Source organism: Bos indicus, chromosome 8 (assembly GCF_029378745.1).
Source record: "Bos indicus isolate NIAB-ARS_2022 breed Sahiwal x Tharparkar chromosome 8, NIAB-ARS_B.indTharparkar_mat_pri_1.0, whole genome shotgun sequence".
NCBI lineage: Eukaryota > Metazoa > Chordata > Mammalia > Artiodactyla > Bovidae > Bos > Bos indicus.
In genome coordinates, this window is record NC_091767.1 from 10,655,906 (window position 1) to 10,674,303 (window position 18,398).

The following is an 18,398-nucleotide window of genomic DNA, read 5'->3' on the forward strand; positions in this document are numbered from 1 at the left end:
AAAATGAATGCATTACCATATGTAAAACAGATAGCTAGTGTGGGAAGTTGCTACCTAACAGAGGGAGCTCAACTCAGTGCTCTGTGATGACCTGGGGGTGGGAAGGAGGTTCAAGGGGGAGGGGACATATGTATACATAGAGCTGAAACTAACACAACATAGTAAAGAAGTTGTCTTCCAATTAAAATGAAACAGAACACCCCCCTCCCCACCCCCACCAGATACTTAAATGGCCCTTCCAACTCAACTTTCCAACTCAACTGGTGGCAAGAGTTGGGGCAGTGAGACGGGTGGGGGTGGGATATTTAAGGTAACCATTCCTGCCCCGAGGACTCACCGATTCTTCAGACCAAGGCAGACCAGGGCAGGGGCTGGATGTTGCTCCAGCAGCCAGGAAAGAGTAATGATTTAAGTGTGGAAATAGCTGAGCCCTGGCCTCCACGTTGCAAATACATCATCAGATGATTTATTTCCTCTGATGAGATGCCAGGAGAGGAATTGGGAATCTTTTTGAGAGGGATTCCAGGGTCACTCCACTGGAGGAGCGTTTCTGGCCCCACTTTAGACCGAACCCTGAGCCCACTGTTGTTATATATATATACACATATAAGTTTATTTATTTATTTTCGGCTGTGCTGAGCCTTCTGGGGCTACTCATTGCAGTGGCTTCTCTTGTTGCAGAGCAGGGACTCCAGGTGCTTGGGCTTCAGTAGTTACAGCTCCCAGGCTCTACAGCACAGGCTCAGCAGCTGTGGTGCACAGGCTTAGTTGCTCTGTGGCTTGTGGGATCTTCCTGGATTGTGGATTGAACCCATGTCTCTGCATTGGCTGGTGGATTCTTTACCACTGAGCCACCAGGGAGCCCCAACCCTCACCTTCACTCCCTTTGTTGTTTTGGGTCTCTCTGCATTGACACAGCCTTCCTTCCAATCCACGTACTGCCCATGTTGGATAAGAGTACAGGCATCTCCCCTGAGCCCCAGGACCTCATTCTTTTCCTAGCCCCTCCCCTCCTCCTGGGTTGCGGTGACCAGCCAGCTTACCTTGACTGCCCTCTGTCCCCTCCCACCTGGCTTTCTCTCCCAGTCCCTCAGCCCTGGTTGCAAAATTATATGCACATCAGCCAGTCTCTTCCCACTGCTGCAAAATAAGCACACAAGCCCCTGATTGTTCTCAAAAATTTTCATGCAGAGTAACTTGAGAAACAGATAGGGCCGGAGAAAAATAACAAATATTGCAAGGAAGTTACAAAATACCTCTACGAGTACTTGAAGAAACTGTCCTAGGTCATCATAACATCTAAATTGAATTAGCTCCACCCTCCCTCCCTCTCCCTTTCTTAGAAATGGGATCCCATCTGATCACACGGAATACTGTATTTTCCTTTGTCTCTCGCCCTCACAGGGCTGTCTGCCTCGAAGACTCAGGTGTGAGGGCCAGTGGGCCAGTTGGTGCTGGGTGCTCACCCGGACCCCACTGGTGGTGTGGGACCCTCCCAGACTCAGGTCCAATGAAACTGCTCTGTCAGGTCCTCGCCTCACACCCTCCTTTATTGAGGGAAAGTAAACAGAGGTCCCCGTGAAAGCCAGAAAGCCGTGGCGGTTTCAAAGACAGAGGTCATTTGGGGCTCTCTATTACAATGAACAATGTGGGTGATGAGTAACCAAGTGAGTATGATGAAATCAGCCTTGGGTGGGTTTAACAAGATCCTTTGATGAAATGAGTGCCAAGGTCCCTCCCAGCCATAAAAACCTTATCTCCACCTGCTGTGTAGGAGCTGTGGGACCACAGAGAACAAAAAAGAAACAGGCTGTTTGTTGTGTGTTCCTGTGCTCTGCCGCTTTAGTCGGGTCTGACTCTGCGCCCCATGGACTGCAGCCCTCCAGGCTCCTCTGTCCGTGGGATTCTCCAGGCAAGAATGCTGGAGTGGGTTGCTGTGCCCTCCTCCAGGGGATCTTCCTGACCCAGGGATTGAACCTGTATCTCCTGCATTGCAGGCAGGTTCTTTACCCACTGAGCCACCTGTCTGTTGTTGCTGAAACTCAAGTAGGTGTCAGTTGAATCATTTCATTCTGTTTTATTTTATTTTTTAATATTATTTAGACTCAGATTCTTTGGGAAGAAGTTAATACCCACTTTTTTTCTGTTTTTTTTTAATTTAAATATATATTAAAAAATTTACAATGTTATGTTGGTTTCTGCCATACAGTAATGCAAATAATACCCACTTTTGGTCAAATGCAATTTGTGAGTATTTTTTCAAATGGGAGGCAAATAAATTCAAAATAACTCCCCAAATGCCTTAAAATTATAGTTAAGAAATTGAAAAATCAAGGACTTCCCTTGTGATCCAGTGGTTAAGACTTTGCCTTCCAATGCAGGGGGCATGCATTCAATCCATGATTGGGGGAACTAAGATCCCATATGCCCCATGACCAAAAAGCCAAAACATAAAACACAAAAAATATTGTTAACAAATTCAGTCAAGACTTAAAAAAATGGTCCACAGCAAACAAAATCTTACAAGAAAAAAAAAAAAGATACTGAACAATCAGTTTTGCAAAGAAAGGCTAAATTGATGCAGGGGCTGCCTCAGCGTGCTTTCTCAGGCTCTCCCAGCCAGTATGAACAGAGGCAGGCTTTGAACCAGCCTGCTCAGAGCCCCATACCCATGTTTGTACGCCTGAGAGTGTCAGGAACCCTCACCTGCCTAATACAATACATCCTCCAGGAAACAAAGGCCCTGTGGTTCCGGGGCTCCCATTGACATTGGGAGACCACCTCCAGACTCTTCCTCAGCTCAACTGTTTGGGGCTGAGTAGTTTTCAGATAAATTTTCCTTTTCTGTTCTTTAACCTTTGCTCCTAATCACCTCCCTGCCCTAAGCAGACAGTATTTTAACAAAAGCTCTTTAGGGTGTCCTCTTGTTCCCATGATTAAAAGGAATGCTTTACAATTTTAACCTCAGGGAATAATAAATAGTTTTAGGCAACCCCCTTTTGTGTGTATCCTGTTAAAGAGAAATCAAAGTTTTAAAATGAAGCTCTGATAATAGTGAGACTTCATTGATTTTCCAAAAATATGTCTTCATGTTGTTTTGATAATGACAAATGCCTTACTTCAGAACTGGGTACCTGTTGCCATAGATATGTGATTTCATCATTGAATTGGAATTAAGACATCCAGGGGAACAGCTCAGGCTTCTAGATATCTAAGAAGAGCCATGCCTGATGATGCTACTCAGCCAGGATTAAGTGTCAATTCAGTTCCAATGAATTTCTCCCACAATTCACCTCTATAAGCACTAAGTAGCAATTCCAAATCATGGGTGAATAAGGAAAGCCAAGATTTTATTTTTTGGGACCAAAATTTTGCTCAAAAAATATCTTTTGCAGCCAACAGAAATGTGTCAACTATTTGCATACAGTAACTTTGAGAACCAGTCTTTGCACCAAAAATAAATGGATTACACATGTCTTTGTTCTTGCAAAGAAACTTATTGCGATGGTTCTGCTGTGTGCTGATTGATGGATAGGGAGATGAGTGAGTCTCAGGACACCTTTGGGAGACAAAAATGGAAATCAACAATTGTGAATAATGAGATTAGTACCAAAGCTAAGGGCAAGGTTCTGATATGGTTATTTCAGTGGCACTTAACTTCAACATTCTACCTTCTGGATTATTATCTTGAACATACAAAAAAGTTTTGTTTTGCTTCTCCATAAGAGAAGTCTTCTGTGAAGTACATCAAAATTCTTCCCCCCACAACTTTCATTGAACTGTGATTTAATTACTTTTACTAACATCAGTGACTCTCAGAATATGACTATATGCAAGACAGCAGTATTCAAAGTGATCTATGGGTGTGAATTTGCTGTTTTAATAATTAGATATGTCCACTGAGTCGGTGATGCCATCCAACCATCTCATCCTCTGTCATCCCCTTCTCTTGCCCTCAATCTTTCCCAGGTTCAGAGTCTTTTCAAATGAGTCAGCTCTTCACATCAGGTGGCCAAAGTACTGGAGTTTCAGCTTCAACATTAGTCCTTCCAATGAATACCCAGGACTGATCTCCTTTAGGATGGACTTCTTGGATCTCCTTGCAGTCCAAGGGACTCTCAAGACTCTTCTCCAACACCACAGTTCAAAAGCGTCAATTCTTTGGCACTCAGCTTTCTTTATAGTCCAACTCTCACATCCATACATGACCACTGGAAAAACCATGGCCTTGACTAGATGGACCTTTGTTGGCAAAGTAATGTCTCTGCTTTTGAATATGCTGTCTAGGTTGGTTATAACTTTCCTTCCAAGGAGTAAGTGTCTTTTAATTTCATGGCTGCAATCACCATCTGCAGTGATTTTGGAGCCCAGAAAAATAAAGTCAGCCACTGTTTCCACTGTTTCCTCATCTATTTGCTATGAAGTGATGGGACCAGATGCCATGATCTTAGTTTTCTGAACGTTGAGCTTTAAGCCAACTTTTTCACTCTCTTCTTTCACTTTCATCAAGAGGCTCTTTAGTTCTTCTTCACTTTCTGCCATAAGGGTGGTGTCATCTGCATATCTGAGGTTATTGATATTTCTCCATTAGTAATAGTGTAATAGGAAGACACTAATTTTTCCACTTATGAAGATGATAGAAAACTCCCTTCTTACATAAATTTCAGTTTAAAAAAAGTGGAATGAGGGCTTCCCTGGTGGTCCAGTAGTTAAGAATCCATCTTGCGATGCAAAGGTCACTGGTTCGACCCCTAATCGGAAAGATCCCACATGCCCAAGGCAGCTAAGCCCAGGAGTCACAGCTACTGAAGCCAGGGCGTCTAGAGCCTGTGCTCCAAAACAAGAAAAGCCACTGCAGTGAGAATCCCACACACCACAACAGAGTCGCTCCCATCTGCTGCAACTAGAGAAAGCCCCCATGCAGCAACAGAGACTCACAACAGCCAATAAATAAATTTTTAAAAATGGGGCTTCCCTGGTGACTCACATGGTAAACAATCTGCCTGTAATTCGGGAGACCCAAGTTTGATCCCTGCATTGGGAAGATCCCCTGAAGAAGGGAATGGCAACTCACTCCAGTGTTCTTTCGTAGAGAATCCCCATGGACAGAGGAGCCTGGAAAGCTACAGTGCATGGGGTCTCAAAGAGTCAGACACGACTGAGTGACTAACACACACACACAATAGAGAAAGAAAATAATAGCCCAGGAATACTCAGCTCTGGCAAAATGGTGCAGGCTTTATGTGGATGTGGTGTGTAGAGTCTGAGAAACCATCCACTGACTGCTTCCAGCCAGCCATCAGGAAGCATGACTCCCCACTGAGATAAACAACTCTCCCAGCCTGGCATGCAGAACCCATTCTGCACATCACTTGGTACTTATTTTTGAGTTGTTGTTTGCTGTTTTGAAGCCACGGTCTTCTCTAAGGCTCTTGAGCCTCCTTCTCTTGGCTCCTTGATCTCCTGAGATGACACCCTCCTTTCTGAAGGCCATCGAGAGGTGAAAAACTTTTCCCTTGATTCTCCTAGACCTTGGAAGAGCTTTTGCTTTGTTTTGGTGGTGCCCTTCTCTCTCTAGATCTGGTTTTGTGTGTGACCAAACAACTATGTTTAATAACTAACAGCTTTGTCTGGTACGTTCCTCAGAACTGTTCTCATGTGGAGGAAGAAAGTTTTCAGTTTTCTTCTTAAAGTTATATGCTCAGTCGCTCAGTCATGTCCAACTCTTTGTGACCCCATGGACCATAGCCCACAAGGCTCCACTGTCCATGGGATTCTCCAGGCAAGAATACTGGAGTGGGTTGTCATTTCCTGCTCCCGGGGATCTTCTGACCCAGGCATCGAACCCTCTTCTCCTGTGTCATCTGCCTTGGCTGGTAGATTCTTTGCCACTGAGCCACCTGGGAAGCCCCTATTCTTAAAGATGCTTACTCCTTGGAAGGAAAGTTATGACCAACCTAGATAGCATATTCAAAAGCAGAGACATTACTTTGCCAACAAAGGTCCATCTAGTCAGGGCTATGGTTTTTCCTGTGGTCATGTATGGATGTGAGAGTTGGACTGTGAAGAAGGCTGAGCGCCAAAGAATTGATGCTTTTGAACTGTGGTGTTGGAGAAGAGTCTTGAGAGTCCCTTGGACTGCAAGGAAATCCAACCAGTCCATTCTGAAGGAGATCAGCCCTGAGATTTCTTTGGAAGGAATGATGCTAAAGCTGAAACTCCAGTACTTTGGCCTGACTCATTGGAAAAGACTGATGCTGGGAGGGATTGGGGACAAGAGGAGAAGGGGATGACAGAAGATGAGATGGCTGGATGGCATCACCGACTCGATGGACATGAGTCTGGGTGAACTCCAGGAGTTGGTGATGGACAGGGAGGCCTGTCGTGCTACGATTCATGGGGTCGCAAAAAGTCGGACACGACTGATTGACTGATCTGATCTGATCTGATAAACCTATATCTTAAAGTCATAGTTTTCAAATTTACAAATAAGATGATCAAGCTAGAGAAAAAGAGTAAATTTCAGCCATCTATGAAGGCCTGGGCTTCAAAGCCTTGAGTTACTGCTCCTCCAGCAGACCCTGGGATGAGCTGCTGACACAAAGAATCATTGCCTCTGCAGTACCACACTTGGCTTGTGCCTTATCACCCCACTATACTACTTTATTCCACCTCTGCAATAGTTATCTGTTTATACATCTTCTTCCCCTCAGATGTGAGCATCTGAAAGGCAGTGATTGTATCTTCATCTCTCATTCAGCACGTTTTCTGAATGCCTGCTATATGCCTGTGCTGGTTTAGGAACTGAAAAGTTGGACATAAATGATGCTGACAAAAATCCTTCCCTCAAGCAGCTGCTGTCTTTGTGTTTCCCACTGTCTATCATAGTGTATTAGTTATCTACTGCTGTGGAACAAATTACCCCAAACCTTAGCAGCTTAAAGCAATAAAAATTTCTTGTCTCACTCTGTTTCTGAGAAAGCCATGGGGGTGAAAGGACATCTAAGATTTTTTTTTTCAGATCCAAAATGTTGCTCAGAAATATGTGTATATACATATTTATAATCCCATATATTTAATTTATATATGTATAATCCTATCTGGCAGAAGTCTGGGAGCAACTTAGCTGGGTTGTCCTGGCTCTGGGTTTCTCATGAGACTGCTGTCGAGATCTCAGCCAGAGTGTAGTCATCTGATGTCTTGATTTGGCTGGAGAAACTGCTTCCAGACTCACTCACGTGGCTGTTGGCTGAAGGCCTCAGTTCCTTAGTATGTAGCCTCTCCATAGTGTATTCATGACATAGAGGCTGGCTTCCCCCCAAATGAATATTCCAAGAGAGATAAAGAGCAAACAAGGAGGGAACAGCAGTGTCTTTTGTCTCATCTCAGGAGTGACCCGCTATCACTTATGCCATATTCTATTGGTCACACAAACCAATCCCGGTGGAGTGCAGAAAGAGACTATGCAAGGGGGTGGCATCCTCTGGAAGCCATCCAAAGATGGCTTCCACAGCAGGACAGTGGATGCTTAATAAAAGTCTGTTAGAGTTTTTACTGTTCATGGGTTTTCTCGAGGCAAGAATACTGGAGTGGTTTGCCATTCCCTCCTCCAGTGAACCACATTTTGTCAGATGCAAAGAGCTGACTCATTGGAAAAGACCCTGATGCTGAGAAAGATTGAGGGCAGGAGGAAAAGGGAGCAATGGAGGATGACATGGTTGGATGGCATCACTGACTCAGTGGACATGAATTTGAGCAGACTAGCTTGGTTGGTAAAGAATCCACCTGCAATGCAGGAGACCCTGGTTTGATTCCTGGGCCGGGAAGATCTACTGGAGAAGGGATAGGCTACCTACTCCAGCATTCTTGGGCTTCCCCTGTGGCTCAGCTGGTAAAGAATCTGCCTGCACTGTGGGAGACCTGGGTTCAATCCCTGAGTTGGGAAGATCCCCTGGAGAAGGGAAAGGCTACCCACTCCAGTATTCTGGCCTGGAGAATTCGATGGACTATACTCCATGGGGTCGCAAAGAGTCAGACACAACTGAGCAATGTTCATTTTTCTTTTTCTGGGAGATAGTGAAGGACAGGGAAGCCTGGCATGCTGCAGTCCATGGCATCGCAGAGTTGGACACGACTTAGCGACTGAACAACAACAGAGATTTTATCTCAACAATCCATAAGTCAAAACCTTTACTTTTTTTTAGTAGACTAATTTTTAGAGCAGTTTTAGGTTTACAGTAAAATTAAGTGGAAACTACAGAGAGTTCCCACATGCCCCCTGCCCCACACATGCACAGCCCCCCTTACAATCAACATCCCCACTAGGGAGGTACACCTGTCACAACTGATGAGCCTGCATTGACATCATTATCATCCAAAGTCCATGGCTTACATTAGGGTTCCCTCTTGCTGCTCTGCATTCTGTGGGTTTAGACAAATGTGCAATGTTTTAGACAAATGTGCAATGATCTGCATCCGTCATTATAGTATCACACAGAATGGTTTTACTGTCCTAGAAGTCCTCTGTGCTCTACCTATCCATCCCTCCTCACTCCCAACCTTTGGCGTCCACTGATCTTATTATTGTCCTCATAGTTTTGCCTTTTCCAGAATGCCATACAGTTGGAATGATACAGTAAGTAGCCTTTTCAGATTGGCATCTTTTACTTACTAATATGGCTTTCCAGATGGTGCTATCAGCAAAGAACCAGTCTGCCAGGGTAGGAGACATAAGAGATGTGGGGGTTGATCCCTGGGTCGGAAAGATCCCTTGGAGGAGGGCATGGCAACCCACTCTAGTATTCTTGCTTGGAGAATTGCATGGACAGAGGAGCCTGGCAGGTTACAGTCCATGTGGTTGCAAAGAGTTGGACCTGACTGAAATGACCTTGCACACACGCACACATTTACTAAAAGGCACTTAAGTTTCCTCCATATCTTTTCATAGCTTGATGGCTCATTTCTTTTACTGTTTTAAAAAGTCAAATAAATGAATATATTACTGACTGCATGGTTTCGGAGGGTTTTCAATTTTCCAGTAAACTTAATACTTTGAATGGTTTACTCAGTTAACATGCTGCTGCCATACTACATTAAAAATTAATAAATGTGTTTTGGGCAGATTTAGTAACTCGTCTTTACCCTATATTGTCTCCTGTCTTTCCCTTATAATCATATTCACTAGCCATCTTGCCAGAATCATTCAGTGGAGTTCTGCTTGTCTAACCATTGGTGGAAAATCTCCGTCTGAAACCCTTGTTCTGTTTAAAACAGATTTTGTATAATGTACAGAGTAATAGTTTGCTAAAAGGACTGAGCTCTCTCAGAGGAAGTTCTGTGTCATGTGTGTTTGTGGACAAAGGGACCTGTCACCAGTGGCACTTATTAGACAGAAGCCTCAGGTAGAGGAGAAGGGAGCTACTCGTTTTTTTTCTTAATTAAAAACAGTTTTTTGACCAGGCTATGCACCATGCAGGATCTTAATTCCCTGACTAGACATCAAACCTGTGCCCCCTGCAGTGGAAGTGTGGAGTCTTAACCACTGGACCAACAGGGAATTCTCTCCTCTTTTTTGGGGGGGAAAAATTAGAACTGTATCATTGCAGTTTGACCCACTCTTACAATGAGCTAGAAACAAACATGCAACAACAAAACAAGATGCAAGTCTTCTTGGCTGTGTGATTTTTTCTCCCCTTATTCTGCCAACACTGAAAGTCAGCACAGACTTGACAATCAAGGGATGATGGTCTTATAAGTGGGAGTAAAAGAAAAGAAGCTTTGCCCTCGTAACTCATTGGTTTAGGAAAATATTTTCATCCCTAGAGGAAGGAAGAGGTCCTGATTATTTTGTTTTCCTTCTCAAGCTGAAAAATTTCAAACTGAATGGCAATTAGCACTAACCCATCCCTTTATAAATCATGAAGTAGCCTCACTAGTCAATCCATGACTCTGTATTGTTGCCCTTAATCCTTTACTGTATTAATGCTCAACTTACTCAATAGACTTCCTCAAGCTCAGGCAGGAGAAGGCAATGGCACCCTACTCCAGTACTCTTGCCTGGAAAATCCCATGGATGGAGGAGCCTGGTAGGCTGCAGTCCATGGGGTCGCACAGAGTCGGACACGACTGAAGCAACTTAGCAGCAAGCTCAGGCAAGGTATAATGTAGTGTTGTGCCTTAGTAAAAAAAGTTATGTGCAAAAAAAATTATATCAACATCTTTTTGAGAGAATAGATTCTTTTTATAATGAACATATAATTGTCCAGTGAAACTGGAACGGTTAACAGAATTTGGTTAAACTTAATTAAACCTTCAAGAGAAATAGGAAGGGGTCAAACAAAGCCAATGAATGGAGAAGCCCAAGATGAATTTGGGATAAACATAAAGATAATGGCGTTTCAGCCTGGGTATCTTCTGGTCCCTCCCGATAGCTAGGCTGGCATCCTTATCATCGTCTCAAGAGGAAGCAGGGCTTAGAGCAGGAGAGCTGATACTAATATTTAGGGACTTCCCTGGTGGTTCAGTGGTTAAGACTGTGCCTTCCAATGCAAGGGCTATGGGTTCGATCCCTGGTCACGGAGCTAAGATCCCACATGCTTTGGGACCAAGAAACCAAAACATAAACAACAGAAGCAATATTGCAACAAGTTCAATAAAGGCTTTAAATTTTTTTAAAAAAAATAGTTGTGCAATACATGATGCTATGCCTATGTTCCTGAGGGAAATAAACTCAGGTTTCTGAGGGAAATAAACTTTTCTCTACTGAGTTGCAACTGGCCAGCCAGCTGTTCTCATGAGAAACAAACAAAAACAACAAAATGCTACAAGAAGCTGGCATATTTAGGAGCAAAACAGGTTATAGATAATACTGTGGGGGAAGAGATAGAAGGTTCTGGAAAAGAAGATTTAGCGTACATTAGAAAAATGTATTTTGCGCAAGACTTAGTGGAAAATCAGGTTAACTCTTCAAAATTTGCTAACACTTGAGGGTTGACGAGAATGGTAATTGAATTTGTATTTCTCGACAACTTGTTCCAAGTTGTACCCGATGTTTTATGGAAGTATTGTGTAAGAGTTCTACTTAGCTGTTTTAGCAACAGTATTTTCAATAAAATAGAATAAATGTGTGGGAAAATTTTCTTCACTGAACAATACCTCTGGTGAGCTATGGCAATGCTACCTGATAGGTAGTAAGGAGCCCCCGAAGCACCTCCCTGGTGAACCCCAAGGTACCAAGGATCACAAACATCTCAGCATCTTTTTTTTTTAATTAAATAAAAATTGGATATCTTTTGGCTGTGCCTCATGGCATGTGGGATCCTAGTTCCCTGATCAAGGATTGAATCTGTGTCCCCTGCCTTGGAAGCATGGAGTCTTTACCACTGGACTGCTAGCAAGTCCTATCACAGCATCTCTACAAATGTTTTTTGAATACCAATTATTTCAACATCTGTTGTCAGCCTTTTTGGGCTCCCACATCTGCCTCCCTGTGCAATGAACAGTTCTCCAGTTGGCAATACTCTCCCTTGCAGGGGGTGGGGATTGAACATAATATGGGCATGTTATGAAAAAAAAAAAAAAAGCCCTCCATCATTTCTTATCTGCCATGCTGGGAGTCAGGGCAGGATGGCATCTCTTCCTCTCCACTGTCAGTCAACCGAGGAGGTGGAGATGGGTGAGCTTGCTGGCCTCTGTAGCAGTCGTCTTAAGGAGGGTTGAAGAAGAATTCTCGTGGAAAGATGACCTGGAATCAGGACCTGGCATCCTCACCCCAGGGTCTATCCCTTACATTTGACAACCTTTATTAACTGAAGGGGTTGAATTAGACAATCCATGGGGTCCATTGTGCTCAGACACTCAGTCGTGACCGACTCTTTGAAGCTCCATGGACTGTAGCCAGCCAGACTCCTCTGTCCATGGGATATTTCAGGCAAGAATACCAGAATGGGGTGCCATTTCCTCCCCCAGGGGATCTTCCCGACCCAAGGATCAAACCTGCGTCTTTTGCATCTCCTGACTTGGCAGGTGTCTTCTTTACCACTAGTGCCACCTGGGAAGCCCCAAGGTCCATTAGAACTCTGGTATTTTGCTGTTCCATTTTGACCAGAACCTGGTGAGCCTTGAATAGTTTCACAGGAAGAAGTTCTGTACTATGTTTTCCTGTAAATCTAAACCCAAGGTTGTAAACTGGTGGTCAGCCCTGACGTATAAATGTGTTTTGTTTACACTCCCTAGTGGTTTTTCCTTTCCTTTGTCTTTTTTCCCCCCTAATTAGTTGTCAACACATAAAAAAGGGAGATTTCTCTAAATAATCTCTGGCTTGTCTTAAAATTTTTGGACCTGTCAACACCTGGCCCTCATTCTGACATAGCAACTGCTTCCAGATGGGGCATGCACTGCTGGGTTCCCCAGGCCCACCTGGCCCACCTCCCTTCCCTGGAGTTTGCAACCTCTTTTTAAAATGCTCTCCATCTTCTCCTGATCACGGGGGACAATAACGTTTGTAAAGGGCAGCCTATCCTAGCTTTCTCTGCTACTTGCACTGGCTCCAGGAGGGTGGGTTTGTATGGCCATGTGAGCTGTTGGGATGCCTTCTGGCTCGTTCATGAGCAGAGGTTGGGAGGAGAGAGAGAAGCTGAAAAGCTTATCACAGTTCTGAGATGCTCCCTACCATTCCACCTGCATTACAGATGTGCAGAAGGTGTGTGTGGTGACGGGAGGTGGGGGTGGGGAGTGCTGCCACATGAACAACCACATGCATCAGGGAGCGATGAGACAAAAAGAGCAAAGCGGCTTTGGGAATTCTCAAATGTCTTTTCCCCTCTTCTTCCTACCCTTCTTGTTAGGTCCATGCCACAAAGGACGAGCAGGTGGCTGCTGTACCCAGCTGGGCTCCCTGTCAGCCCTGAAGCATGCAGTCCTCGGGCTCTACCTGCTGGTCTTTCTGATTCTCGTGGGCATCTTCATCTTAGCAGGTAAGAGCATCCTTTGCCACCCTGGCCTTTAAGGAAGTGAGCAAGAGGTGAGAGCGGATGGGAAATGGGGAGTGGGAGCCTCTGCTGTTCATTTCCACAGTCAGGAGTCCAAACACTGCCCTTGTTACCATGGAAACCACAAAGGAATAAGCTGGCTGGTCTTTCTGACCAGGCATGATCCCGAGCAGCATTGCTTATGTCATGTTGGGTGAGTTGGATGTGAGGGTGAGAAATCTCCAAGTCCCAGAGCAGAGACCTAGCCACTCTTAAGAGGCTTCTGCCTTGTCCTGACTCATCGTGTTGACATTGTGCATTACCCTGGGCCTCCCCGGAGCTCTGTGCTGTGGTTTGTACTGAGTAGGCTGGTTCCCCTGTCCTGGGATATGATGGAAATAGTTACAAGACACTTCATTGCTGAGGTTAATCAGGGTTGTGGTCAACTTGCTGCCCCTCTGTGATTCCTGGGGGTGGGATGAATTTGCCCCAGGTCAGCCGGGCTCTTCTCCCCAGTTTCTGCTTATAGAATAGGCTGGTGATGGTCTGGATTTTGGTCCACCTTCTCTAACCAGGAAGAAGCAGAGCTCATGGACTCAGGAAGGGATCAGGTGGAGGATCTCATACTTTGAGCATCCCAGCTCACACACAGGTCATCCCACTGTGATGGAGATGATGGGACACAGGCACGGAGGCCATGGTGGTCTCTCCTGACTCCCACCCAGAGGGAGGGATGCTCAATTCCCACCTATCTCTATGGAGATATGAAAGGCTTGACAAAGTGAGGCCAAGGCATCAGCTCATTTCGGCATCATTCATCCTACGTGAGTGCCTACTTTATGTCAGATTCCATGCTAGGATCAGAGACAATGATAAATAAGACCCAGGGGCTCCCCTCCAGGAGGTCCCAGTCTAGGGGACAAGGCAGAAGCACAGAGGCAGAGTCCTGTCTCAGGGCAGAATGCAACAGGGACTATGATGGTGCCTGTGACATTGACACACAAGTGCTATGGTGATCCAGTGGATATGCAGACAGAGGAAGTGAGGGTGTTGCATGGAGATCCTGATGGCGAGTGTGTGGGGGGTTAGTCAAAGAAAGTCTTCTGACAACGCAGAGCTGACTTGGAGTGCCGGGTGGAGTCCTTGACTTAATTCTTAATTCCTGCCCTTACCTCTGGGGCAGGAAAAGGGAGATTAAACCCTTGCAGATGACCCCTCAGGAGCGACCCCTGGTCTTGTGTCACCTTCTGTCAATGAGTCTAATCACTTGGACCCTGTGCTGGGATATTCAGTGCTGCCTTTGCCCTCAGATTTCCACACTCGGAGCAGAGGGTATCACTAGGGGTGGTATCTGTCTCATCAACCATCAACTTTGACCTGGGGGGAGCAGCCAAGACCAACAATGAAAGAAACTTATGATTCATCCCAGGGACCAAGAGATGATGTCCAGCCAAAGGGTTTTCTTTTTTTTTTGCACATGTTCTTGGGCTGCTCAGTGAGAGATTGGGATCTGGGTTTTGTGGGCTTGGCAGCCATGACCATAACAAATTTCCAGAATTTTTGGAAAGTGTTTCAGCGCAGCAGGAAAGCTGAGCTATGGTGTTACAGCTACTCGGCTGAGTGAGAATTTTTAGGTGATGGAAGAGGGTCTAGAGGTGAGAGCCAGGCTGGTGGGGACCCTGGGGCAGGTCCCTGGAAGGCCTGGGAGGCCTGGAAGGGCATCACCTCTTGGGCAGAGAAGGGTTGCTGGGGAATGAAGTTTCCCTTCTGGTGTCTGACAGGCTGCCAGGTGGGAAAGGGTGGGCATAGTTCTGTGTGGTCTCAGAGGGTAGAACTAAGTGAATGGGTGGATTTTGTAATGAGACAAATTCCCATTCAAAACAGAGGAGGGTTTCTAACCAGACAGGATACCCAGCTCAACACAGAGAGTTGTTTTTTTTTTTTTTTTTCCTCCTGTCTTGAAGTTGAATGGGATTTACGATGACCATTCTGGAAGTTTCGGAAAGGAAAGTGGTGCATGGTTTCCTAATCTCATGGAAAGTTTGCCTTGCTTCCTTAGTTATTCCGTGTGAAAACCTGGGGAGGATTTTGATCATCATAATTACCTTTGAACCTGAAGTTCATGAATACCATATTGCCTGTGGGGGATGAAGATTTAGGGGGTGGATTGGAACCAATCTGATGAAGCAGAGGGTTGGGCTTTATCTCTTGGCTCTGTAGCCTGGCCACTGTCACCTCCCCAGGTTCTTGTCTGGAGAATCATGTGGGCCTCTGGATGGGTTTCCCAGGTGACTCAGTGGTAAAGAATTTGCCTGCCAAGCAGGAGACTCACGTTCAATGCCTGGGTGGGGAAGATCCCCTGGAGAAGGAAATGGCAACTTCTTGCCTGGGAAATTCCATGGACAGTCCATGGGGTCGAAAAAGAGTTGGATACAACAACTAAACAATGACAACAGCCAATAAAGGACTACCGACCCCAGCTACCTGTCCCTTGGAGAGGGGACTTAGGAATGTGATGGATAAGCCTGCGGTTCTTCAAAGGGGCTCTGCCTGAGCTTAGGTAGGAAGTTTCTTCCGATTGCCCTGATTGGAGACCTCCAGGGATGCTCCGTTTAAATCCCAAGGTGATGGGAGATTTATGGTTCAGAGTAAACCAGAGCTAGCCTGGCCTTCTGGTAGATGTCCTGCTGGGGTTGCTCCCTCTTTTGGGACAGAACATGTTCTCCAGTGCCCTGCAGAGGTCACCTGGCACAGGATGGGCCATGGACTGAATTGTGTCCCTTCCAAAATGTATGTATGAAGCTCTAACCCCCAGTGTGATGGTATTTGGACAGTGGGGCTCTAGGGAGCTAATTAAATTATGAGGATGGGGCTCTCATGATGAGATTGGTGACCATATAGGAAAAGAGGAGAGAAACACAGAAAGAGAAAGACAGAGATCTCTGCTAAGTGGGGACGGGAGACAGGGCCCTGTGAAGCCAGTAACAGAGCCCTCATCAACAACCAAATCTGCCTGTGCTTTTTTTTTTTTTTGGCTGCCCTGGGTCTTTGTTGCTGAATGAAGTCTTTCCGTAGTTGCTGCGTGTGGGCTTCTCCTTGCATTGCAGAGCATGGGCTTCTCCTTGCATTGCAGAGCGTGGGCTTCTCCTTGCATTGCAGAGCATGGGCTTCTCCTTGCATTGCAGAGCGTGGGCTTCTCCATGCATTGCAGAGCGTGGGCTTCTCTTTGCGTTGCAGAGCGTGGGCTTCTCCTTGCATTGCAGAGCGTGGGCTTCTCTTTGCGTTGCAGAGCATGGACTTTAAGGACACACAGGCTCAGCAGCTGCAGACTGTGGGCTCTAGACCATGGGCTCAGTGGTTGTAGTGTACAAGCTTAGCTGCTCTGTAGCATGGAATCTTCCCAGACCAGGTAAAACTGGTGTCCCCTGCATTGGCAGTGAAATTCTTAACCACTGGGCCATCAAGGAAATCCTGCCTACACTTTGATCTTGAACTTCCCGGGCTCTACAACTGTGACAAATGAATGTCTGCTGTTTAAACCACTGGCCTGTTATTTTGTTATGGCAGCCCTAGCTAACTAAGACAAGAGGAGTTCTGTTTGAACCAGTCTTAGGCTTCAAAACCTCCTCATTGACACAAAGCTTATACATCTGGCAACTGGATGATAAAATCATCCACTGCAGTAAGTGTCATGTCTGGATACCTAGTGGATAATATCTCATTGTAGAACAAATGCTTGTTCTTACTTCAATATTACAAAATTAAAACCTCGTTACATAAATTATTACTCTTTTTTTAAAGGTTTTTCCAATGTGGACCATTTTCAAAGTCTTCACTGAATTTGTTACAATATTATTCTGTTTCATGCTTTGATTTTTTGGCCATGAGGCATGTGGGATCTTAGTTGCCCTACCAGGGATCGAACCTGCACCCCTTGCATTGGAAGGCAAAGTCTTAATCACTGGACTGCCTGGGAAGTCCCTATAAAGTAGTACTCTTATTAAACTTCTCATGGGCTTCTCTCAATTTCTTGGTTTATCCAAGTATTAAAAATTAAAGGCAAATACTGTACCAGTGTTTATGCAACATCTCAGCATCCCCTCTCAGAAGGTTAATCCAGCCATTACCCCAAATTTGTTCTCAATTGAGCTTTCTACCCAATCTACCTAACTATCCGTCCCCCCACCAGCATCCTCTTGGGAGCTTTCCTCTGATTCTCCCACATCATCACTGGGTTCTATACCCATGGGATTCCATCATTTCCCAAGGAACCAGCCATTCTTCCCAAATTCCTCTAAGTCTTTCTATGTCTTCAACTATTTCTATGTCTTCAACTCATTTTATTACCTGGACTGCTGGTTCCCCTATTATGTTTCCATTCTGTTCTGGGTTCATGTTTTAGACAGTACAGACTGTCAGGCTTTAGGTTCATGAACGAGAGAATTGAGATTAGATGGTCATGTGGTCAGAAAGTCCTCCATTTAGCACTTTAGGGAAGATGTCCCCTGTGATGGAGTTCGAGGGTTAGAGGAGGTTCACCCTTATCCATGACTGTTGTGAGACAGCACTGTGATGATAAACGGTGGTCATCAGGACCTATGTCTTCTTCCCCTTGTCTGTCACAGCTCCACTGAGAAATCTGAATTCCCATCACGGCAATGATACAGCAGAAAGGGGAACATCTGGGGATCTAGTCTGGTGGAAAGAGGGAGCGTTACAGCAATGCAGACTGCAGAGCTGTACCAGCAAGAGCTCCTGGTGAAATATGGGCTCCTCTCATGCCTTAACTTAATCCTTAACAGCAGCAGTCAGTTATTGCCATCAACAGCCTCAAGAAGTGCTTAACTTGCACGTGAGTGCTTAGTGAGTGCAGAGTAAGCCCTGGTGTCTTAGTCTGTTCAGGCTGCCATGACAAACTACCACAGACCAGATGGTTTAAAACGCAAGCATTATGGCGGGCTGTGGGGGATAGGCAGGGAAGGAGAAGGCGAGAAGAAGTATGAGAGAGTGGCACTGAAACATACGCATTCCCATGTGTAAAACTATTAGGTTGGTGCAAAAGTAATTTCGGTTTTGCATTGTTGAACTTTGCCACTTGATATTGGAACACATTCTTAAATAAATGTGGTTCTGTTATTCAAAAAAGAAGAAGAAAACAAATTAAACCCAAAATAAGGAGTAAAATTTAAAAAAAAACCAAACAAACATTAATTTCTCACCGTCCTGGAGGCTAGGTAGTTTGAGTTCAACGTGCTGGCGCATTCTGTCTGATGAGGGCTCACTTCTGGTTAAAAGATGGCTGTCTTCTTGCTGTGTCCTCATGTGGAGGAAAGAGCAAGGAATTTCTCCGGGGTCTCTTTTATAAAGGCACTAATCCCATCCAGAGGACCCCACCCTCATGACTTAATTATCTCCCCAAGGCCCCACCTC

At 45.2% G+C, this 18,398-nt stretch overlaps 1 protein-coding gene across 1 annotated transcript in view; it reads left to right on the plus strand.

The window, feature by feature from the left end:
- SCARA5 (scavenger receptor class A member 5) overlaps positions 1-18,398 on the plus strand; it is a 133,485-nt gene that overhangs the window by 19,176 nt on the left and 95,911 nt on the right. Inside the window, exon 3 of the mRNA XM_070794420.1 lies at positions 12,846-12,974. Coding sequence (XP_070650521.1) covers positions 12,846-12,974 — 129 coding nt within the window. The remainder of the gene's footprint in view (positions 1-12,845; positions 12,975-18,398) is intronic.